This window comes from Cyrtonyx montezumae, unplaced genomic scaffold (genome assembly GCF_038088225.1).
Source record: "Cyrtonyx montezumae isolate F1298 unplaced genomic scaffold, pur_monq_1.0 scaffold_8, whole genome shotgun sequence".
NCBI lineage: Eukaryota > Metazoa > Chordata > Aves > Galliformes > Odontophoridae > Cyrtonyx > Cyrtonyx montezumae.
The window spans coordinates 69,879,385-69,905,110 of NW_027072089.1; the positions used below are offsets into that span (position 1 = coordinate 69,879,385).

Genomic DNA, 25,726 nt, shown 5'->3' on the forward strand with positions numbered 1-25,726 from the left:
GAGGATTAGGAGAGTGCAGAATGTGATACCGACTGGTAATTGCCACCAGCATCACCAGAACCAGCCATCAGAAAGTGAGAGTGGTACCAGATGCATCACTGACCTGTGCAATGTCAACCTCTATAAGTCTCTATAGTAACATGAGGAAGATTGCTGGGGAATGGCTGCAGGAACAGGGTGGCCATGATGATATGTACGAGCATAGCCTAAGTGGCAGTACAGACTGCATAGTTATGGAAAAGGTACTGGATACTGGCAGAAGGTCACGATATCCATGGGCTAAGTAGTAAACAACTTAAGGTGAAACCTAGCCCAAGGCAAAACTTACCTGAACAATGGATATGGCCAGATGACTGCTCAAGAGTAACGGGACTGCATAGTTGCCTGCTATATCTAGAAACTATTTAGTGTTTGTTGTATACATTGCCTAGCAATTGCCTAACAATCATCTATGTTGCTGATACCTTGCTGTCACGGTGTTATCCGTGACAGTGACCCAAGGGAAACCGAGAAGGGAGAGAGGAGAGAAAAAAAAGAAAAAAAACTGCGTCAGTGGCCACACGGCCGCCCGAGCAGAGCCGCGCACTCCAGCGGGGAAGGGGAAACAGCAGGAAGAGATGGGTCTACAAAAAACAACGGTACGATCTGAGAAGTAACGGTAACTTTACTAAATCTAATAAAATGGAACAATTGAGAGAGAGAAAATTTCCAAACCAAAAGCTGTGAGCTTACGTTAAGGACATCCATGTCAGCCGAGAGGAACGCGTCCAGGCAGAGCACCCGCCTGGCATCTGGTGCGAAGTTCCGCCCCTCTGCTGCTCCCAACAGTATTAACTCCTTAACTGCCTGCATGATGCTCTGATGTGGAATACCGGCATCAAAACCACAAAACCACAACACTTGCTTAGCAATCATCTATGTTGTATGTATACTATGCCTAGCAATTCTCAATGTTGTAGCAACATGCTCAGCAACTATCACTAGCAACTCACTGGCAACCAATGATAAGCTGGCACGCTCGCTAGAGAGAAACTGTAGAGAAACTATATAATCTCTGTGTTACTAACAATAAAGGGGAAGCTGATCATTCATATTGAGTTCTGTCGTGCTTCCCTGCTCTGTGAGCAATCGAGCCAGACCCAGATTGGGCCCTGAATTCCGTGGCAGAAGATGAAAGAAGACTCGAGTAAGTCTCTCTTCTGAAAAGACTGAACCCCTTCCAGTGCTGCAAGTATGTGTTTTAGCAAATAGAAAATTCAACAGAATGGATTAGGCTATTAAAACAAGAGCGTGGAGTTCTTCCCACTTAGAAGGAGAACAATCTAAACATGAGGTTTGGACTCATCATTCAAGTTGCAGCACCAATGAACTTTAAAGTAGGCTGTAGTAAGAATATTAATATTCCTCTCCCTTATCTTGGCATTCCTGCATCCTCATATAACGCTTTTGGGTTGTAAAGAACAGACTTTCCACATAAATATCATAGAATCATAGGCGTTGGAAGGCACCTCAAGAGATCATTGAGCCCAACCCCCCTGCCAAAGCAGGTTCCCTACACCAGGTTGCACGAGTAGGTGTCCAGGTGGGTCTTGATTATCTCCAGAGAAGAAGATTCGACAACCCCCTGTGCAGCCCGTGCCAGTGCTCTGTCACCCTCACCATAAAGAAGTTCTTGCACACATTCATGCGAAACCTCCTGTGCTGCAGTTTCTGGCCGTTCCCCCTTGTCCTGTCTCCACACGCTGCTGAAAAGAGTCTGGCCTTGCCACTTTGTCCCCCACATCTCAGATACTTATTGTTGTGGTTTTGTGGTTTTGATGCCGGTATTCCACATCAGAGCATCATGCAGGCGGTTAAGGAGTTAATGTTGTGGGAGCAGCAGAGGGGAGGGGCGGAGCTCCGCACCGGATGCCAGGCGGTGCTCTGTCTGAGGCGCGCATTCCTCTCAGCTGCCCTGTGCTTCCCCTGCAGTTTTCTCCTTAACATAAGCTCACAGCTTTTGGTTTGGAAATTTTTATCTCTCTCTCAATTATTCAATTTTATTATATTTAGTAAAGTTACCGTTCCTTCTCAGATCGAGCCGTTGTTTTCTTGTAGACCCATCTCTTCCCGCTGTTTCCCCCTCCCCCTCCCGGAGCGCGGCTCTGCTCGGTCGGCCGCGCGGCCACTGACACAGTTTCTTTTTCTCTCCTCTCTCCCCTCTCGGTTTCCCTTGGGTCACTGTCACGGATAACACCGTGACAATTATTGGTGGAGAACGTGGGCAGTGCAGTATTTGTACTCCATTGTAAATCTGGTGCTAAGTGGACTAAGGTTTTTCATGTACCTTATAGCATGCTGGCGTCTTTTTAAGCTCCTCATGTTCAGCACCGGAGTAATGTATGCATACAGCTAATTTAGTGTGCTGAGGGGGTTATATACCTCCTGCCTAAACACCCTGGCTAACGTGACAGATTATACGGCATTTGGATTGGTTTCCAGGTACTCTTTTCAGGTCTTTACCTATATTCAGGATGTCAGCCTGGCAACTGTGTTATCTGTTTTCCTGAATGAACTCTCGGCAACAGTAATTTACATCATGTAGAGGGAGCGTTCCTCAAAACCAGAGAGTGTTGAATGGCAGGGAAGGTGGCAAAAAATTAGGAAAGAAATTAGAAGCATGGGGACCCCCGGTGTTATGCAGTTTTGATCTTGAGCACCTGTGGGATCCTGAGAAATTCAGTGAGTATTTAGGTAAGGAGTCACGTGACTCAGGACGATCTGAGAAGGAATGTATTGTTTGGGGTCTGGCTTGTGCTTATCGAGCTATAATTGATATTCTGGAGAGAAATGGTTTCCAAACCAAGGTCCAAAGCAAAAATGAAAATCTCGAAGTTAGACCTGACCAATCACAGGAAGCACCGGCATCAGTGTTGGTTGCCCCTGTGGAAGGCCAGAAATGGACACGAGTGTCCTCGCGCCTAGGAACGGAAAGAAGAAGAAGCAGAGAAAGTAGAGGAAGATCCAGGCGAGGGGCCCTCCTCAGCACCACCACCACCACCACCTAGAAAGGCCACTAAGAAAAGTGAGAGACATGGAGACGACAGTGATGATGATAAAGTCACTGTTACCACTATTCATCGGCCCCTAAAGATGACTGAAATACAAGGTCCAAGAAAGGAGTTTGTACGGTGCTCAGGTGAATCTATTGTCACCTGGTTGCTGCGGTGTTGGGACAACAGTGCCAGCAGCATGTCCCTAGGTGGCAGCGAAGCCCGCCAACTGGGAAGCATTGCTCGAGACCCAGCTATTGACAGAGGAATTGGCAGATGTCTGAATGGAGTCGCTACCCTCTGGGAACGAGTACTAGTGGCTGTAAAGGATAGATATCCTTACGAAGATGATCTGGAGCCTAAGGTGGAAAGATGGAACACTGTGGAGAAAGGCATCCAATTTTTTGAGAGAAACAGCCATAGTAGAGATGCTGTATGATCCCAATTTCATCCCTAACAATCCACACCAGGACCGTGATCCTGATAGAGTAAGGTGTACACCGGATGTATATCGTAAGCTCTCAAAAACAGCACCAGAAAGTTACGCAAGTACACTGGTAGCAATGTTCCATAGATTCGAGGGTCAAGACAGAAGACTCCCAGTTTATGAATTGACTATTACACTCCAAAACTTTGAACAACAGTTTCCACCATCATGTGCTTCCATTGCAGCTGTGTCAGCAGTAGCAGAAGAAGTAGGTGAGATAAAGAAGATACAGAAAACTATACTGGACGAACAGTCATTACTGATGAATAGGGATGAACCTGTGTCGGTATTGGAAACACCTGATGAAGACGAGCATGACCCAAAGAACCTGATGAAGCAATTGATCAAACTGTTGAAAGTCTCAGCCACCAAAGGCAACTGCCTCTCTGCTCGAGCAAATGACAGCAGTAACATCATGTCACGTGTGGCCATGTGGAGTTTCTTACGAGAAAACGGAGAGGACATGAGGAAGTGGCATAAAAAACCCTCTCCTGCACTGCGAGCACGGGTGAGAGAACTACAGCAGAGATCAGCCACCAACGAAATTGCTCCCGTCACTGCAGGTAACCAATAGAGGGGCCCTGCCCTCAGCCAGGGGAGGGAAAGGGATAACACAGTGTATTGGACTGTGTGGATTAGATGGCCTGGCACATTAGAGCCACAAAGATATAAGGCACTGGTGGACACTGGTGCACAGTGCACTCTGATGCCCTCGAGTTATAAAGGGACAGAATTGATTCATATTTCTGGAGTGACTGGGGGTTCTCAGGAACTGTCTGTGTTGGAGGCAGAAATAAGCCTCACCGGTAAAACCTGGCAGAAGCATCCCATAGTGACTGGACAGGGGGCTCCATGCATACTCGGTATTGACTATCTCAGAAGGGGACATTTCAAGGATCCCAAGGGGTACCGATGGGCTTTTGGAATAGCTGCTGTAGATGCAGACAACATTCAGCAGCTGTCTATTTTACCTGGCCTGTCAGAAGATCCCTCTGCTGTGGGGGTACTGAAGGTGAAAGAGCAGCAGGTACCTACTGCTACAAAACCAGTCCACAGACGGCAGTACCGCACCAACAGGGATTCCTTGCTCCCCATTCATAACTTGATCCATCAGCTAGAGAGCCAGGGAGTGATCAGCAAAACCCACTCACCGTTTAACAGCCCCATATGGCCGGTGTGTAAAGCCAGTGGAGAGTGGAGGCTGACGGTAGATTACCATGGCCTGAATGAAGTCACACCCCCACTGAGTGCCTCTGTACCAGATATATTGGAGCTGCAATATGAACTGGAGTCAAAAGCAGCCAAGTGGTATGCCACCACTGACATTGCCAATGCATTCTTTTCTATTCCTTTGGCCACAGAGCGCAGACCACAGTTTGCTTTCACCTGGAGGGGCGTTCAGTACACCTGGAACCGTTTGCCCCAGGGGTGGAAACACAGCCCAACCATCTGCCATGGGCTGATTCAAACCACACTGGAACAGGGTGGGGCACCTGAGCACCTCCAGTACATTGATGACATTGTTGTGTGGGGTGATACAGCAGAGGAAGTTTTTGAAAAAGGAGAGCGAATAATCCAAATTATATTTAGGGATTTGATTTAGTAGTTGGGTAGGGATAGTGATAGGAGGATGGTTGGACTAGATGATCTTGTAGGTCCTTTCCAACCTTATGAACCTATGAACCAAATTCTTCTGGGTGCTGGTTTTGCTATTAAACGGAACAAAGTCAAGGGACCTGCCCAAGAAATTCTGTTCCTAGGAGTAAAGTGGCAAGATGGACGTCGTCACATTCCAGGAGATGTGTTTGACAAAATCACCAGTACGTCACCACCCACTAGCAAGAAAGAGACACATATTATTCCACATCAGACCATCATGCAGCAGTTAAGGAGTTAATGCTGTTGGGAACATCAGAGGGGCGGAACTCCGGATGCCAGGCAGCACTCTGCCTTGGCGCATTCCTCTCGGCAGCCGTGGAGGTTCAGCACGTGTGCTTCCCCTGCAGTTTTCCTCCTTAACGTAAGCTCACAGCTCTTGGTTTGGAAATTTTATCTCTCTCTCAATTGTTCAATTTTATTAGATTTAGTAAAGTTACTGTTCCTTCTCAGATCATGCCGCTGTTTTTGTAGACTCATCTCTTCTCGCTGTTTAACCCCTCCCCCCGGAGCACGGCTCTGCTTGGGCAGCCGCATGGCCACTGACGCAGTTTCTTTTTCTCTCCTCTCTCCCTTTTTGGTTTCCCTTGGGTCACTGTCACGGATAACACCATGATAGTCATTGATGAAGATGTTGATCAAGATTGGACCCAGCACGGACTCCTCGGGGACACTGCTGGTTACAGGTCTCCAACTGGACTCTGCACCGCCAATGACAATCCTCTGCTCTCTGCCAGACAGCCAGTTCTCAACCCACTTCACTGTCCACTCATCTAACCCACACTTCCTTAGCTTTGTTATAAGGATATCATGGGAGACAGTATCAAATGCCTCTCTGAAATCAAGGTAAACTACATCCACCGCCCTCCCCCCATCCACCCAGCCAGTGACAACATCTTAGAAGGCCTCCAGGTTGGTCAAGCATGACCTCCCCTTGGTGAACCCATGCTGGCTACTCCTAATAACCTCCTTTTCTTCCAGTTGCTTGGAGATGGCACCCAGCACAAGCTGTTCCATCACTTTTCCAGGGACAGAGGTGTGGCTGACTGGCTTATAATTACCCGGATCTTCCTTCTTGCCCTTTTTGAAGACTAGAGTGACATTGGCTATCCTCCAGTCATCAGGCACATCCCCCATTATCCAAGATCTCTCAAAGATGATAGAGTGTGGTTCAGCAATCACCTCTGCAAGCTCCCTCAGCACCCGTGGATGCACCCATCGGGTCCCATGGATTTATGAACATTAGCATTGCCTAGGCGCTCATAGACCACCTCTTCCCTGACTAAAGAAAGTCTCCCATTCCCCAGACCCTCTCACTAACCTCCAGGGTCTGGGATTCCTGAGGGAGAGCTTTTTCACTGAAGACAAAAGCAAAGAAGGCATTCAGTATCTCTGCCTTCTCAGCATCCCCTGTTACCAGAACACCCCCCACACCTCGTAGGGGGTCCACATTCTCCCTAGTCTTCCTTTTACTGTTAATATACTTAAAAAATCCTTTTAAATTATCCTTTATCACTTTTGCCAGATTCAATTCCAGATGTGTTTTAGCCTTCCTCATTGCATCCCTGCATATATTCTTCTCAAGTGGTCAGACCCTTTTTCCACATTTCGTGGACCTTCGTCTTCCCTTTGAGTTTGCTCATGAGCTCCTTGCTCATCCATGCAGGTTTCCTGCCATCCCTTCCCAATTTCTTGCTCACTGATCCTGAGCTTGGAAGAAGAGCTGTTTAAATGCTGACCAGTTCTCACAGGCCCCCTTACCTTCTAACACCCTAGCCCACGGGATAGCTCCAAGTAGGTCCCAGAAGAGATCAAAGTTGGCTCTCCTAAAGTCCAGGGTAGCAATCCTACTTTTTGCTTTGCTCCTTCCATTCAGGATCTTGAACTCCACCATCTCGTGATCACTACAACCCAAGCTGCCCCAAACCTTTACTTCCTTAACAAGTCCTTCCTTGTTAGTGAGAATAAGGTCCAGTAACACCCCTCCCTGTGTCGGTTCCTCCACCACCTGCATCAGAAAGTTGTCTTCAACACATTGCAAGAACTGTCTGGACCGTGCATGCTTGGCCAAGTTGCTCATCCAGCAAATATCAGGATAATTGAAGTCCCCCATAAGCACCAGCACCTGGGAATGTGATGCTACTTCTAATGGCTTATTGAAGGCCTCATCAACCTCCTCTTCCTGATCAGGGGGCCTGTAGTACACACCCACAACAGTGTCACCCTTACCAGCCTGACCCTTGATTCTCACCCACAAGCTCTCCACTGCTACGTCACTCTCCCCCAAGTGGAGTTCAATACATTCTAACTGCTCTCTCACATAAAGAGCAACTCCACCACCTTCCCTTGCCAGCTGATCTTTCCTAAAAAGCACACAGCCCTCTATGGCAACATTCCAGTCATGAGAGCTGTCCCACCACATCTCTGTGATTGCAATGAGATCATGGCCTTGCAACCACATGCAGATCTCCAACTCTTCCCGTTTATTTCCCATGCTGCGTGCATTAGTGTACAGACACTTAAGGGAAGCAGCATCCTCCCGCCTCTCACCATGCATAGGAACTCCAGTCTCTTCACCCAGCAAGCTCTGTTATGAGCCTTGAACTACCCCCTCAGCCCCAGCGGCCCTCATTTTGTCCCCTTCCCCCTTCATACCTAGTTTAAAGACCTGTCAATAAGTCCCGCCAGTTCCTCAGCTAGAATTCTCATACCCCTCAGAGACAGGCTGCTTCCACCTGCAGCCATCATGCCAGGTGCCAAGTAAATTGCCCCGTGTTAAAAAAAAAAAAAAAAAAAAATTCCTATGTTTGCACCAACTCTTAAGCCATTTATTTAAGAGGTCGGCTTTTTGAATCCTCCCAGTATCCTTCCCTGCCACTGAAGGTACAGAAGAAAAAATCACCTGCACACCTGTTCCTTCAACTACCTCCCCCAGTCTCCTGAAGTCATCCTTGATAGTCTTCAGGCTTTTCTCAGTGACTTCGTCACTGCCAGCCTGAACTATCAATAGTGGGTAGTAATCAGAAGGGTGGATCAGTCCGGGAAGTCTCCTAGAAACGTCTCTGACCCTTGGCCCCAGGGAGGCAGCACACCTCCCTGCGGGTAGGGTCAGGCTGACATATAGGACCCTCCGTTCCTCTCAGCAAGGAGCTGCCTATGACAACCACACTTCTGTCCTTCCGGGTGGAGGAAGTCTTGAGGCGTGGGGTCAACTGCTTCACCTGAGGCACCCTCACGGGTGGGCCTCCCTCCACACCTGCACTCACCTCTCCCTCGACTTCCAGGGCCTCATATCTATTCCACAGAGATACCTGGGGAGCCGAGGATGGTCGGGACAGGGGATGCCCACTTCACTGAGTCAGTATCCGTTTCCACTCATCCTTCTCTCTCAAATTGCCTTGCTCTGCTCGGCAACAACGGCAGGGGCTCCACCACTGTGTGGTGGATATCACCTTGTCCTTTTGGGAGAGGGTTACAGTGCTTACAGTGCTTTGCCACAGCCCCCCCCCCCAGTACTTCATTAGTATTGCTAGGGATAGGAGAGGACAGGGGGCTCACTGGAGTAGGAACACAGTCTGCCTGCTGATTCCCCTCTATCACCTGTTTGCAAGGCGACAAGGGGTGACATGCTCTGTGTGGAGCCTCAGCTGCGTGCCAGGATCTCAGGGCTGATAGGGACTGGCATCACCAATCAGTCTCCCTCTCACAATCCTTTATGGTCCTCAGCTCTCCACCTCCTCCTTCAGGCGGACCACAAGATTGAGTAAGTCATTTATCTGGTCACACCTTACACAAGCGCTGCCTCCATCACCTGGCACTGCAAAGGTCAGGCTGTGGCACTCATCACTGCCAGTGACCTGTACACTAGCGTGCTGTTTTGGGACCTCAGTCTGGGTCTCCACACTCTTCTTGGCTGCAGCCTTCCTCATACGTGTGCAGGGGACCTCTGTCTGGGTCTCCACATTCTTCCTGGCAGTAGCCTTCCGCGGGGGGCAGCCATGGCAAACCCACTAACACTAGCACAAATTAGAATAGCCTTAACAAGGGTGCGAATGAACAGCCCTGCCCTGCTACTGGTAGTGCTGGCTCTGCCCTCACCCCGTTACCAGGTCATTAACAGGTGCTCCCGCACCTGTCACTTGTTTCAGTGACAACGACAGTGACAATACTCCTTCTCTTTGTCTTGGTGGGCAGTGCCCTCCTAGAAGCAATTTCTGGGCAGTGGGCACGGTTGGAGAGCCGTTGCCCTGGCAACGCCCCAGGCCCGCCAGCCACTCTCGCGAGAGCTGCCAGGCTGCTCTGATGCCTCGGGAACCGCTGGGTGAGGGAAACCGAGCGAATCCCCTGTGCACCCCGCGATCAGCCGCCCCGACTCTGGCTCCGAAGCAGCGAACCTCAGCAATCAAGGCGATCAATATATAACGTTTAATTCGGTATGTGAGTCTGATTCTTGTGATTAACATTAATTTTATCTCTGTTGATCATGTCTATTGTAGACCTCAACTATCTGTCAGTTTCACAGGGATATTCTGTAGTCTCTCTTCTGAAAGGACTGAACCTCTTCCAGTGCTACAGTTCTGTATTTTAACAAATGTGAAGTTTAACAGGACAGTCATTGAGAACAGCAGCCATCATTAAGCAAAATGCTGCTAAAATACTGCAAAAAGACATGGGCTGTTTTCCTTTATTTAGTCCACATCTCAGAGGAGAAGACATTTAAGTGAGGTTAGAGGTGTTTCCTGTAGATCCCAAGGATGATCAGGCCATTGGCTGATTTCTCCAGTACTCCTTGGTCTTCTGTCTCCAAAAAAGACTCTGTACTGTCTTACACCTCTACAAACCATGCAGAGGAAAAAGTCAGGGGAGTAGACAAAGCTCTTCTGCTGAGTGTGGAGCCTACTTACCTGCCCAAATCACAGGGAATCACAAATACAGTCCTTACCAGATGGCATCAGTAAAGAGGAAAACCTGGGCATTGAGTCCACATCATCACGCCCACCATGACAGAGTATCTAGCATGGTTCCCGTTCACAATCTGTGTCTATCAGCTGCACCAATGTCACTCCTTATGTTGTGCACTTCGTGCTTACTCCATTCATTCACTGACTGCTTTTAGCTTTTTTAACCATGCTAATATTCAAAAGGAGGGTCTGATTTACAGGGCTGTCTTCTCAATATGAACAGTTTTAAGTTCATTATCACTAGCAGAGTGAGGCTCCAAGTGAGATTAAGACCTTTGCCTCATGAATATTGTTAGCTTTGTATGCTCATGAGCAGGATTCCTGTCTTTGGAAGCCAAATAAAAAACAGCCAAAGGTGAATCAGCATGTGCTCTGTGACTAAGCTATCTTTATCTCATGCAGTGACTCCACCGATCCCTATTTAATCACACAAGATGACAGTACTGAGGAGATAAAAAGGAAAAATTGGCATCTACGGCTGGATAATGAATCTAAAATCTGTTGTGATTCTCCTGGAGGCTGGGGAAGGTGTGCTGGATGGAGGAGCTGTAATTTCCTTTAAGATTACAGAGGTTTTATGGCTACTGGATTTTAACCATTGCATCCTAGTGGTTCTTTTTCTGACCTTGAGCACTTCTCTGCTTGCCCTGCAAAGGCTCGCCTGTGTTTGCCCTCAGCTGAAGCAATGAGGAGCCTAGCACTAGGTGGAAGCTTCATCATTGCCATGGAGCAGACAGGAAGCAGGGCAGGGGCAGGCTCAGAGTGACACTGGGAGGGGATCTGGGGAGGAAGAAGTAGTGAGCACAGGTGCAATCTGTGGGAACTGAGTGCTCATGGCAGGGCTGCCAAGGGAGGGCACAACCCCTGGCGCGCATCCCTCTGTCTGTCTTCCCTGCTGGGAGCTGCCACTGTTCACTCCCAAATGGTGCAGCAGCTAACATTAGAAGTGTTCTGCTTGTGTAAAGCACCAGCTCAAGAAAAAGCAATAAGGCTGTTGCTTTGAATGTGAGATTCTTCATCCACTTGCCCCCCATATGCCATCTGCCCAGTTCATCAGCCATATGAGGGCAAACTGGAAGCAATCCCCAGGGTAAACAGCCCAGCGAGAGGGAAGAGAATAAGGAGGAGATCTGCCCCCAGAGGCCCTGACTGCAGTGTTTGAAAGAATGGTGTCAGGGTTTAAAGTCCTGGGGGAACTGGTCGAAGAAGTCGACAAGTCTCTCTTGATGATAGCTGAATAGTCATGGTGGTCAAGTGAAGTCCCTGGTGACTGGAAAAAAGGCAACATTATACCCATTTTTAAGAAAGGTAGAAAGGATGACCCCAGGAGCTACAGCCCTGTCACCCTCACCTCAGTACTAGGTCAGATCATGGAGAAGATCCTCCTGGAATCTATGCTAAAGCATATGGAAGAGAGGGAGGTGACCAGCATGGATTCACCAAGGGCAGGTCCTGCCTGACCAACCTGGTCACTTTTCATGTTGGTGTAACTGCATCAGCAGACAAGAGAGGAGCCCTAGTGTCATCTATCTGGACTTTAGTAAGGCCTTTGACACAGTCCCCCCATAACACCCTTCTCTCCAAAAATGGAAAATTATCCATTTGTTTGGTTTACTGTTTGTTGGACAAAGAACTTACTGCAAGATAACTTGTAGTTATCTAAACATTTACACCTCTGAACAAAATTGTAAGAAGTTTTTGGAAGTGAGAAATCAAATGAGGCACTGTACTGAACTACATGCAAAACAAGGAATGGTTTGTCTCTCTTGAAACCATTCTCAAGTGTACTGGGTCTTTGCAAAGATGCACATCTACTGTAACTAAAGAGATAGGAAACAGGAGTAAGCTTAGAGGTTGCTGAAGCTCATCCACCTGAAGGACAGATGCCATGACCAAATGAGCAGTATTTGGCTGTATTTCAGTATCCAAATACAGGAGATACAAAGAAATAGACGTCAGGGGGATCACGACAGGTGACAGAATGCCTCATGATAACCAAAGTTGAGCAACTAAAATACTACTTGTAAGTAATACAAATCTCAAAGACCAGCTGGACGCAGAGCGCTTCCAAAAAAAGCAAGCCTTCTGGGGAAGAGAATCTCCTCAGTGTTGTGTGGCTGTCCATGTTTTAGGAGAGACCTTGGTCCCTCTGCAAACCTTTCTTCTCATTCTGCCTGGATACACATACCTTTTTCTTGCTGTAAACTTGATTTGTAGTTCCATTCCAGAGGGCACATCAGAGGGGAAAATAAACAGATGTAGAAGAATGATGAGGCCTTTTGCAATATCATCACCTTGGCAAAGGAGGGAGACAGTCTTGTGCAGCCTGCTGGATACTTGTTCATGAATTGATGCTGTTGTATTAATGATGGAGTTCCAGTCTGGTGCTCAATGCCTCCATCAAATAGCTACTCACAGCACAGTACATAGAAAAAAAGCAAAAGCCCTGTGTATGCTGTGACAAATAAATAAGAGAAGTAGAGAAGTTAAAAAGAACTAAATCAAAGAAGTTAGCATCTACTTGAGCGCCAGACACCAATTCCATAGCTGGAAGTGGCTACAACTCATATATTTCTAAAGCAATTGGTTCACCTGACTCTTCAATGGGCTTTCAGAACATTAAGCATCTGCTCTGTAGATATTACCTCCAGAGATCCACTGGGACTCTATTGCAGGCTTCAAACCCTGCTGTATTCAGTACACAAGAGTCTTGGACTGCACAAAATCTTTTTTTCTCATTACACTGCTTTTTTTCCTCCAAACTCTTTAAGCTGAGCTGTGGATTTCATTGTTTTACTCCCCAATAACCCCAAGAGGTACTGTCAGGGAGCTAATGAAGAGAAGAAAGGTGTGCTAATGAGGGAGGAACTACTCTTGTAATACTGCTTTTAAACAAAAATACAAAGCAGGATCAAGTACATCAAGGCAACCGTTGCCTTTTAATCTTAAAGCTTTCTGTTTCCCTTTTGAATGAAGATTTGAAAGAGCTATGGGAAAACTTCATAAAAGCTAACCATGGGGGCAGGTGGGGCGCCACTGAACTGGATGCTTCCAACACATGACTAGAGGCATTTGTGTGACATTATCCCCTTGGCACAGTGACTTCTGCTTACTGCTGGACATTACAGCCAAGACAGTCCAAACCAGAGTACTTCAGCAAAGCCAATGAGCCAGTAAAATATTATGCACAATAACGGGGGATTTATTTTTTCTCTTTGCTTGAATGATTTCCTGTTAATGGCTGCAGCTGTCACAGATAGGCATATATACGGGCTTGGAAGTTCAAAAGCCTGCACGCTGGATTGTCTTGCTTCAGTGGGCACAAGGGAATGTGAGCTGTGATCCACCTCTGCTCACACAAACTGCAGGAGGCAAAACTTGTAAAAAACAGTTATTTTTCTATGCTACTTCCTTTGGTTGTTTGCTAGAGTTACCAAAGGGCTTTCTTTATTGTATTTGAAATTTGATCTCCTAACAGGGCTGGTGTTAAGGAACAAAGATGACATTTTGGGCTACCTCACTCAGCTCTGGGAGCTACTCCTATTGTGAAATGCCAAAGAGAACAAGATGATACAGGCAGCAGCACAACAAGTGCACAGCACGAGGGTACCTAACCACTGGTAGAACTACTCAGAGCCTGGTCTGCTTGGTGGCCTCTTATGTATGCATGATTGTGCTGCTGGGACATGATAAGTGTTTTAGGTGGAATGACTGCAGTTTCTGACATTGTTTTGCTCTATACATGATCCAAAGTTACTGATGTATTCGCATTCTGCTTTGGCCGTAGTCTCACCCACAGTACCTGAGCTATTCCTAACGGCTGTGCTGGGACTGCTCATTGCAGATATGCCACAGTACAGAAAACAAACAAACAAACAAACAAACAAACAAACAAACAAACAAACAAAAAACCCAGATGAATGGCAGGGCCAAAAGACCAAGACATTTGAAATAAAACTACTAGACATATGGCTGATTTCCGTGTTTAACTACTTATTGAACAGCTGGCCTATTAATTCAAAAACTGGGACTTTCCTTCAAGCAGTTAAACACCCAAATCCAGTCAGCTATCCGAAAAGCACCTGTTTTCAGGAGAGTGCTCTGTGATGTAGACCACAACCAATAGAGGTGTCCAGGCTCTGGGGCAAGGTGAAATGCTGCATTAGAGCTCTCAGTGGCTCCTTGCTAGAGAATCATGTAGTCTCAGCCAAGCCAACCAGTCTTCTCTCTGTGCTGTGTACATGGGCAAACATGGGATTGTGCTGCTCCTACACTGTGCTGTTTTCTGCCAGGGACTGTGGTGCAGTTAGAAGCACAGTCATTTAACTGCAGGAAGAGGCAGGGACAAACCAGAGCACAACATGCCCGCTTCTGCAGCTAAGACAAGCTACGTGGACAAGCACACAAAAAACAGACTGTACCACGAACTACAGGGATTCTACTGAGACCTGTCAGCAATTCCCTATAAGGCATTCAAGGATGACAGACAGAGCTCAGCACCTCCACCACAGTGCTCACTTCTCTGTGGGACAGCAAGCCTGCCAGTAGGAAAAAAGATGCAGCTAGCAAGTGTCCTCTGTTGTCCTCTGTTAAAGATCATGCCATTCACCAGGCACTTTCATGTGGGATCAGCTTAACATACACTGTTAGAATAAAAACAACAGCCCGTGTTTATTCTTGGTCTGCAGCCAAATGAGGGTAATTTCAGTAGATACAGCTTACAATTCAGTGGAAAAAAAAATACTGAAACTATTCCTCACCTTCCGTGCCTCGAAAGCACACACTTCATCAGCGCAGATCAGTTCAGTGACTAGAACTACAGAATCTATTGAGATACTGCGACCGTGAACAACTAAGGAGGCTAGATAGGACTGAACCTATGATAGATGTCAGAAAATGTCAGAATTTTGGAACATTTCAATAAATATTACATCAAAATCTTCAGTGTCACATGCCGTAAACGAACACATAACTGCTCCACCCATTAAGGCATAAGTGGAGCTTAGCAAGGCAGAATTGTGTGAGACCAAAGGCGGATCTTGCCCAGGAAATTCAGATTGCTTTCATGGCTGCAGAGAACAGAAACGTAAGGGTGGAAAGCTACCCATGCCAAAAAAAAAAAAAAAAGGCCAAAATGTCTATAGATGACTGCAGAGACCTCGCCAAGACATTAACAGGCATTGTCTGTGAAGGGAAACACAAAATTGTTTTTGCATGATGGGATTTGGTTGGGGGGCGGGCAAAATAAGAAGGCAAATTGGCCTCGAGGATTACAAGCTGTCACGGTGTTATCAGTGACAGTGATAAAAGGAAAAAAGGAGGGAAAGGGAAAAAAAAAGGAAACTGCACCACCCGAGCAGAGCCGTGCGATCTTGGGGGGGGGGATGGGAACGGAGATGGGTCTAGAAACAACAACAGAAACAAAAAATAACGGCAACGATTTGAGGAAGAACGGCAGTTTACTAAATCTAACAAAATCAAACAAGCTGGAAGAGAGGTAACGAAGGTATGAAGGCTCCCTACTAAAACCGCGAGGTTAGCACAAGCGCTGTACGGCCGCGGCAGCCCATACAGCAGCGTGTCATACCACGGCTGGTGTCCGTCCGGAGCTCCGCCCCAATTCCCCTCCCCACCACGCCATTAACTCTTTAACTCCCAACAGGATGTTCTGATGTGAATACCGGCAGCAAAACCACGACACAAGCACGCCTGCCTTCCTTCCTAGCTTAAGAGAATCTGCAATAACAGAGGCACGGACATCAAACTCAGGCCCCAGCCAGTGTTTAGAGCCACACCTTCAGTAGAGTCTGACTGCTAGTGTGGTGCAGTACCTAAATCCTTTCTGCAGCACTTTAATATGCCACAACATGTGTACTGGGACTCAGTTTTTCCACCCAGCTTCCCAAATAATGACTCCACAGCTGAGTGACAGCCTACCCTGCAGCATTCTTCTCACACATCTGAGGTGCACGGGTTAGTTATTTGTGATACAAATGCAACTTGTACACATCTAGTAACTACTGGCTGAACCACTCAGCTCTGTAAACTTCCAGTAAGGTCTTGCAGGTATGCTTTAAAATAGCCCTCATGGAGCTGGCAGAATAGCATTACAAGGAGAAATGTACCTTGCTACTTCGGTAAAAACACTAGTTTTTGATGCTGCTAATTCTGTTTTCAAGTTACTGTCGGTAATTCCTTACCTGAAGGATCTTACAGGCTCGGGTAGAATGTTAAGATGGGAGCTCATCTGAAAATGTGAATGTGTATTTCTGTGTCCTGGGACATGTGGATTTTACTAATGCATGCATAGCACAGGAAGAGCAAGCCTCCTACTTTCACGCATAGGATAATGTAATTTACCCCACAAATACTCAGCAAAGATCAAAAAGTGGAAAGAATCCTATAAAGCAGGAAGCAAAAAGATTCCAATACAAGTATAATGAATGATGCAAAATACGTCTCAATGTTAGACACCTTTATTTTGCATCAGAGAACTGTACAAATCCATACTATGTAATATAACAAATATGTGTGTGGTAAAGTTGCTATTTAAAAGTTGGCTTTGTGATCTCTTTTTGCTTTTGGGACAATGCATAAAGCGTTACAGTGGGAAATGTTGGCTGCTTTCAGAGGACAGTGATTCTGGTTCCCTTCCAGGCTCAGCCAGCATCTATGATTCTGCTTCTTAGTCTCATACCACGGACACATTGAAATCTTTAACACCAAACTGGTTACAGGTCCCCTGTTCCTGCTTTTGGCACTGCCGAAGCTCCTGGCTGCTGCACCTTGCTGGGAATAGTATGGGATGTAGTGGGTGAGACAACAGACATTTCCTTTGTGTCAGATACCTGAAAAGAGACGACGTGGCTTGCTCTGACACATGAAGCACCATCAGCTTGTCATCTCAGCTACCCAGGTTCTGCCAGCTGCAGGGATTCACAACAGTGAGCTATGTCCGCTTACCTCTAATTTCTTGTTTACTGTGGGTCGTAATAGTATAACCTCACCTAAAGTGCGTAGTTTTTCACCTGCAGTTTTATACAGACAGCACACAGGAAAGTAACCAAACCTCTAAGCAGACAAACCCATTAGCACAGTTTGCCTCAGTTCTAATAGATTAAAAAAAGAAAAAAAAGAAAAACCAACCCACCCTCCTTAGAGCTGTAGCAGTAGATGTTATTTGGGCTACAGTCCAACTTTTTTACATTTCAGGTCCACTACCTTGTGGAAACTAATTACAGATCAATAACACACTCTTAAAGCAGGTGCTCACTTGAAATAGATCTTTACACATTGATTTGCAAATTCAGTGTATTAAGCTGTTAAGATAGGGCAAGGGGAAATGACCACAAACTGAAGGATAGGAAGTTTGGCATAAATGCGCTTGGGAACTTCACAGTGCAGTAATGGAGCAGTGGCACAGCTGCACAGAGAGGTGGTGGAGTCTCCTTCTCTGGAGATGTTCCACACCCTTCTGGACGCCTACCTGTGCAACCTGGGCTAGGGAGCTGCTTTGGCAGGGGGACTGGACTCGATCTCTAGAGGTCCCTTCCAATCCCTACAGTTCTGTAGTGCTTTACACATCTTGACTCTCCTGCATCTCTGCTACTTGCATCCCAAAAACTCTTTCTTAGCTCCACCTCTCCACATAATGCATGCTTTGCCTTCTAGTACTGCTCTAGCTGCTTTTAGGTATTCTACATTTGCAACAGAAGACCTACTCCCAGAAGATGGCAGATGCACTGTATGAGTTTTGACAGTTCTTTCATTCCAGCATCACTTGGAATTCCTGTAAGGAACAAAAAGCTGCTCTCAGCTATCCACTGTATGGTTTTTAAGGTAGGCAGGTGACTAAACAAGTAGTAATACTATGAAGCACATTCAGTAAAAATGTTTTCAGATGCTTTCACAAAGCTGGAGTTACCTGCACATTGCAGACTGTTCCTGAATACTGCAGATAACCTGCACACTTGTTCCTATGTCCTTTTGATAACAACATTCTCCCTGAACCTAAATAATAATGTTACTTGTGGTGAGCTTTGTCCCCTTGCTCTTTCAGTACTCTCTGCATGAATGTACTCATACTACACTTCCTTGTCATAGTAAATACAAGGCTGGAAAAGGCTTCCCTATGCCCTCTGCTGGTTTCCCAAGGCACCTGCTTCCATCTTGGATTTTAACAGAAATACAACCCTCTTTAATGTATCAGAATGTTTCCCCATTACTGCTCCATCTTATTCTGACTAAACTACAACAGGAAGTACAGGATGGAGCCATAGGTAGACACGTTGCATACTGCCTAGTTAATCTTAAAACGACTACCATTTCTCCTGTTGTGTATCATTCCAAACCAGACAGTTGAGGGCACTCAGGCAATCCCATCCTTTCACAAGCAGCAGGCTCTGTGGGTGAGCCTGCAGCGCTTTCCTCTGGTTGCCCTTTTGCATGAAGGAGGGCAGTAAACTGCGTACCTTCAGGCTGAACCTTGTGCACTCCAAGCCACGAATTGTCTCATCGGTTGTCTCTGTATTTCCACCTTCACGCCTAAGCTCCTTGACACCTACCTCTAAGGCATCAGTAACTGTCCTCCTTGTCACAGCAAAGTCAGAACTAAGGTCACTTTAATATCTACAACACCGGTATAATGCTGGCACCGATACATGAGCTCTTTAACAAGCAAGTTTTCTCTACAGCACTCTGTAACAGAACACTTGCTCAAGTGGGAAAGCACAGTTCTGGCAGGAAGAACGCCCCTGTCCACCCAATTCATAGCTCAAAGTCACTTCACCTCAGCAAGATCATAAGAAACACAAATACTCAATGGGAAAAGCAGACTGATATCGATATTAATGACAGAGCTTTAATTAGGAATTGTTTATGAAATCATCAGAAGTTTAGACTGACGTTCACCTGCACATTATGGTAATTTTGAGCAGTTTTTAGGTAACAAAAATTCATGAAATTGGATATAAACCAATCGCACCAGAAGCTATTAATCAAGCCTTGAGCTGGAGCATTAACCAAGTAAAGTCAAGATACAAAATTAACCTTGGAATTATGTTTCCAATAACTGTATTTCTTTGAATAATTATCACTTAACTTTCCCAGAGTCTCTGCTCTCAAATTTTCACCTTGCTAGTGGCAGCCACAAGTCCCAAAGACCCAGCTAGTTGATGTCTGGCACCACAAGTACATACCTTTAATACAGTATCTCTGACTCTTAGATCCAGGATCTTATTTTGGCCTCAACTGTTTCACAGAACTGAAAACTCAAGATATAGAGACAAATGGCACTGTCCCCCCACAGATGGACAGCATCTATGCATACATGCTCATTCACTGTGGTGATTACTTTGATATGTATTTAAGATACTTCCATTTTTACGTTAAATCAACCATCATTTCAATGGAAGAGCAACACCCTGCAAGTCATCTCATAGGCAGGGAAATATGCCAGCACACTGACACTTGTTACAAACCGAGTCCATTTTAATAACAGAATCCACAAGTCAGAAACATTAAATACCCCTTCCCAAAATCTGTTGCAGGCAGTTCTTCACAGTACTTAAAATCTAACTTGTGGCCGGAAATGCATCTGCTTTGTAGCGTTGTTATTCATTCCCATCTTGAGCATCCACTTGGACTTCATCCTCTGCAGGTACTGCATATCACGCTTCTGAGCAAAGACTGCCCCTTCAGGGAGGAAGAAGAGAAAGAGGGATATGCACTTGTAGGGTTACTACTTAATTGCAAAACTCTACCATTTTAAGGCAGCATGTTTTCTTCCCATACTGGCAATTTCTTCTTTCTGCCAAAACCTCAATGTGTCACTTACCTGTCTGGCTTGTCCAGCCCAAAGCTCTGTACTGCTGCAACACCCGACCTACTGCTTTCTTATTTTTACTAACAGCCACTGCTCTTGACAGACCAAACCGTTGCTTGTAGTATCTCATTAAAGAACGATGACCCACTCTTGCACCTATTCAAAGGAGGAAAGATTAAGCACAGTGATGATGGTTCTGAAATATGGCCATCAAGAATATCATGAAAGCTATGTAAAGGCCAAATGCTGAGAAATGCAGTGCTACCTGAAGGGAGGATCAGCTCCATAGTGTCATCATCATATTCCAACTCTCTTTCTGCTGGGAGATCTCCAGGAACTTCCATGTCTTGCCCTTCCTTGTGATCTGGGTAACTGCTCCTGGGGAGCAGTAGCAAAATATGTTTTATATGTGGCAAGCAGCCACAGTTACGCGTGCCCATTACACAACAGATCCATGGCTACAGAAAGTCCCAAGTACTGTCACGTTTCACCAACCACAGTTTAAGAGTTCTATCCAATAATATCATCTCTAGAACAAAGGCTGAAAACAGGGTCCTCCCTTCCTCCACAAAGTTCTACAATCCAGCACGGTCCTGTTGCAAAACAACACCTCTTCATTCTGAAAAGCCACCACAGTTCTGCACAATTAATGAATGGGAGCACTCCATCACAGCAGTAGCTGTTTCTGACCAAAACGATCATAGCTGAGGACGACCGAATGAAGTTCAGCAAGAGGCCTCTACACCATAACAATCCTGTTCAACTCCAGCTGCTTAAAAGAAAAACTCCTCAGTATGTTGTAAGCTCCAAATCTACCGAAAAGGTGCCAGAAATTACATTTACATCCTTTTATGATCTTTTTTTTGATCTTTGAAATCTAAACTCAGTAACAACATACAAAATAGAATTGAAAATATATTTTCATGTAGGTATTAGTGGTCAACGGAGAGCACAACCAATCACGCTGTTAAACTCAAGTAGAAAGTTGGCAAAGCATCATATCAAAATCAGGAGTAAATTTTAAAAACTAACGAGATTCTAATAAAAAGTGTGACTGAAAAACGTCCTTACCTAAAATCATAGAAGTCTGCAAATTCCAAGGCCGCATCTCCATCTGTGAAGAGCTTGCAGTGGCTTTTATCATTCATGTGAGCCTGTACTGCCTCTGTAGAGTAGAAGGACTTCCCCTTTTCATTGCACCAGATACAGATTTTCCCAACACCTATTTTCTCTCCTGCAGAAAAACAAAAAAGACACTCATTGGTCTGAACGGAGCCTCTCTACTAACTTAACAGTTCTGTGATGTAGGCTTCCCAATTTGAAGACAGAGGAAGAGCCTTGAGTCCTTCATTTCCTGCAGTCCCTATGCCTAGATCATAAGGCATAAGGGACAGTCTTAACATTGAAAGAATTCACATGACAAGGTACAGATCACTATGTATTCTCAAGAAAACATTTCATACTTGCAGTACACCTTTCTATTAAAAACCTCTTCAGCATTAGAATACCATGTAAGACTTACAGGGTCCACGACCACACACTTGCACAGTAGGGTTTTCTCCCACTCTCCCTGGCAAACCTCAGAACAATCTAAATACTGAACTAAATAGCCTCTAGATCTCGCTAAATAAATGAGTAAATAGATTAATAAATAAACAAATAAATAAATCCAAGGAAACAATGCCCAAAACACATTTTAAGCTGTATCCAAGCTAAAATAAGCAGGAAGAGTCTTTAATTATCCAGGTTAAAATCAGAGGATATTTACAGGCATACCCAAGTACTTGATTAGTCCTCTAAGATCCACAAGGTACTCTATGTCTGGAATGAAGAAACTGTGAACTTTTGTCATGTGGGCCACGTTCTTCATGAGAGTTCTGGAATGGTGGGAACAGAACAAGCAGTCTGTAACGGGTATGGCTGCAACGGCAGAAGCGCCGTCAGCTTCTGCTTGCTTCTCCTCTTCTCCCACACCTTCCATCTCTTCTTCAGAGCCAAGGTCTTCATCAGAATCCATATCTTCCCAGCCTTTTAAACAGAAGGTACAGAAATATTTATTTGCTTATTTCTTCCAGGCAAAGCAGTTACCAATGAAGTTAAAAAACTGAAAATATCGTGTTCTCACCCTTAGTTTCAGGCACAAGATGGTACTATTTCCAGTAAAACAGTTCTTCTCTTTTTACAAAACACACAGCAAAATTCACGACTGCTCAGAAAAGAAAAGGTTTTTTTCCCTCCATTTTCTCAACAACTAACACTTTACTGCAGTTTCAAAATCTTAATTAAAGTTGCTATAGCACAAGAACACATGTATTCCTCATTCAAAATACGGCTCTGTCAGAAACGTGAAAATATTAATTTCCAGCAATGACTTAACAGCAAATACCCTCCCTCTCACACATTCATCTTTTAACAAAGAGAAAAAAGCAAATTCTCAGAGTTGTCTGAGATTTACTAACAAGCTGACGTGACTGCAGAACTACTGCCATGCTCAATGCAGACCACAAGCAATCGGGGATTCCCCAGAGGTTCAGGGTTCATCAGGAAGGGCTTTGATTCCCCTATTTCTTAACTTTTGACCTTTTGTAAATGCAGAAAGCCACAGCCAAATAAGACAGACATTTAAAACCACCAGCAGAAGAGTATGCTTCATCTCCAGTCTGGTACTGAAGCTGGAATAGCATGTTCCCACTGCACTCATTCCTGTTCCCAACTATGGACGCAGTTAAATCATCTCATTCTAATGCTGTAATAGATGCATTTGCAAGCTGTGCTGCAAACTACACTGCACTAGCAGAGTCCAGGTTAAAAACAACCTTTTTTTCCTCTGGGAATTCTGAAGCACTGGTTAATTCAGTTGTCCTCTTTCCAGGATGGCCCCAGCAGAGTTGTATATGCAGAGGAGGGTGAGGCAGCAGAAGGGGCAGCAGAGGTGACAATTCCTCACCTATTATTATTGTTTGTGGCAATGTGCTGAGAAGCCTTGCCACACAGCATCAGGCTAAGGAGAAAATTTCCTCCTCTGGTCTTGATGGGCAGTGAAGAACAAATCCTCCACTCCTACCTCCCTTCAACAGAGCAGGAAAGCAAACCATGGTCAGATTTTGTTCATCTTTTTTCCAGGAGCAGTTTTATGGTCAGCCCTGGAATTCCCATGGAACTTTACATGGAAGATAGTGCCTGTATTTACATTCAGCCTTCAGACCCATCAGAGTTTTGGACACAGAGCCTCTGTTCACAAGCATGAACTGACTTGAAAGCCTCTGTTAAACTGAAACCTTAACAGGAAGGTCTTCTGCAATAAAAAAGCCATATCACTGAAGGAAATGAAAGGTGACTTCTGCACAAAACGAACAACTCCACAGCTTACCCCAAGCTGTTGGGGTACCTGTTATCTGTTGACAGCATGCTTACCACCTTACCTTCTTCTGAATCCTCTTCCTCCTCTGCTTCCTGTTTGGCCAGCTTCTTTGCTTGTTGTTCAAACCACTGCAGCCGCGGAGGCTTCTCAGTTCGTTCTTTACTCTGCAAGAGACTGGCAGTTTCCATGGGAGCTGGAGAGCTGCCTGCGTGATCAGGGGGTAAAGGTGTCTTCTTTGGAGATGAGGACGGCTGGGCTCTGATGGCTTGCTGTATAGCTGCGTTCATTTCATCCTTGTCTACACTCTCCACGGCAAGCCCCTTTTCCAGGTTCTTTTCATTTAATATTTTCACCTTCTTGCTGACGGCTTGAACGGCTTTCTTCTCCAGCTCCAGGTGCTTCTTGGACTTCAGGTGATTCTCGTAGGCGTTGAAGGTGGAGAACCTCTTGCTGCAAACCGTGCAGTAGGTGGCAGTGACTTTGTTCCGCTCTTCTGCCACCGCCCTCTGCGCTAAGACTCGCTCCTGGAAGTTCTCAGCGGTGACGGGAGGCATGTCGGCAACCTTGCGCTTCAGATTGTAGCGGTGCCAGTCGCTTTTGTAATGGGCACGCTGAACGTCCGCGTCCTTGAAGGCCACGCGGCAAGTGATGCACGTGTAGGTCGCCATGGCTGGAGGGCTAAAGAAAACCAGATAACAGTCACACCAATCGACACAACGCAATCACAACGACAACAACGCACCCCTTCTAACTTAAAATGACGGAATGTCTTGAACACAGTAAAAGCAAACAGCCACACAACGTGTCCACACTGGAGGTTGCCAAGGCCACCCCCACCTGGTTCGATTTGAGAGACAAAAGGAAGTGACACACGAAGAACAGCAGCTGCCACCAGAAGCTGCCAAAAGGGAGAATCGTCAGTGACAGACACACATTCTGACAGAGCTGCTGTGTGAAGCAGCAGCTTTCGAAAAGTGGACTCCAACTTTACTGCTTTCTGGGTCCGTCGCCCTGCAGCCGGAAACTAAGCGTGAACAGAAAACAAAAGGCCGCGCTACCCCATTGAAATACAGCTGGTGCACCTTGTACCGAACGGATGCTTACAGTTGCAGAGAAGAACATACTATCCGCTCGCCGAAGGATCCCAATCGCCCTTCGGAGCACGCCTCTCCCCCCACCTACCCGTATTTCACCGCTACAAACGGAGTGACGCAGAGCCACGCCTGCCGGATGTGACCGCCGCAATTCGGGAGGCGGAGGAGGGGCCCGGCCCGGCTCTGGCCCACACCCACGAGGCACCCACCCGCGGGGCCGGGTGCTGGTGCCTCCTCCCCATGCCGTGCGGAGCAGGGCCCCCAGCAGCCCGCTGCCCCCTCCCGGAGCACGTACCTGCCGGACGGGGCACGAAGGGACCGCGCGACACCGCTCCGCCCGTCGAGATGAAGGCGCGCAGCCGCCGACGCAGCGCTGCGCCGGAAAGCCGGGCTGCGCGCCGCCGCTTCCGCCCGGCGGGCGCTGCCGCCTCTAGCGCCCCCTGCCGGCCTGGAGGCCGCCCCCAAGCGCCGCCACCCTGCCCCCAGCCCCGGCTCCGCTGCTGGGAAATAACGCCACATCGGCACTCGGTGGCCGAGAGCTGAGATCAGTGTTTATTCACAGTGACCCGACACACCGCCAAGCAATAAACAAAGTGCGGCAAAAAGGCTTTTCTCGCCGTCTTTTCTTTTTTTTTTTTTTTTTTTTTTTTCCTATCCCGGGAACAAATGTACAATTAGATGTGATGAAAGATAAAAACTAACACATATTTATTAAACGGTCTTACAAACAATCAATGTAATAACTCCATGTTTACAAAATAGTAAGCAAGCTAGGTAAAGTGCTGTGAAGTACTTCAAACAGAGACGATTTGTAACGCTCCAGGTTCTGGTCACCCGCTATGGAGGTGCTGCCCATGGGGTGCTGCACTGCGAACACACACTACAATGGGGGGGAGAGAAGGGGGGGGGGAGGGAAGCGTGCTCAAATGGAGGCTGGAAATGTGCAAACCAAACCTGAGGACGAGAGCGGTTTGGGATCCCAATACTTTGGGCCAAATGAGCTGCCCTCCTTTGTTGCTTTGAGCTGGAGAGCTGAGGGTCAGTGCCCAGCAGGGCCACTGCAACAGCACAGAGAGGTGCTTGTGTCCTGCACTTCATGTGCATAAAGCCCTGACTCAATGCTGACAGCCCAGTCAGGCACTGAGGTGTAGGAACACATGGGTAGGTGGTCAGGTGGGGTTAGGTCACCACATGAGCACATCCCACTGCATCGAGCTCTGTGCGAGCTCACCTCCATCCTCCACACTCCATGACCATGCTGTGTTCAGCCCACAAGGTGCCCAGAGGCATGTCTCCTGCATCACAAACACAC

At 46.5% G+C, this 25,726-nt stretch overlaps 1 protein-coding gene across 1 annotated transcript; it reads right to left on the reverse strand.

Moving 5' to 3' along the window:
* Window positions 1-19,444: 19,444 nt before the first annotated feature.
* ZNF622 (zinc finger protein 622) lies at window positions 19,445-23,988 on the reverse strand. The gene is made up of 6 exons (XM_065752044.1): window positions 23,382-23,988; window positions 21,736-21,987; window positions 21,031-21,193; window positions 20,225-20,337; window positions 19,972-20,115; window positions 19,445-19,829 (listed from the first exon to the last, which is right to left on the reverse strand). Exons 1-6 carry the CDS (start codon window positions 23,986-23,988, stop codon window positions 19,702-19,704), a joined length of 1,407 nt encoding a protein of 468 aa, XP_065608116.1. The 3' UTR covers window positions 19,445-19,701.
* Window positions 23,989-25,726: the final 1,738 nt, after the last annotated feature.

Coding starts and splice junctions, on each gene's coding strand:
- ZNF622 (XM_065752044.1), bottom strand. CDS start 23,988: ATGGCGACCTACACGTGCATCACTTGCCGCGTGGCCTTCAAGGACGCG. Junction 21,194..21,735: donor AGGACTAATCAAGTACTTGG/GTATGCCTGTAA, acceptor GTTTTTCTGCAG/GAGAGAAAATAGGTGTTGGG. Junction 20,116..20,224: donor GGAGCTGATCCTCCCTTCAG/GTAGCACTGCAT, acceptor TCCTTTGAATAG/GTGCAAGAGTGGGTCATCGT.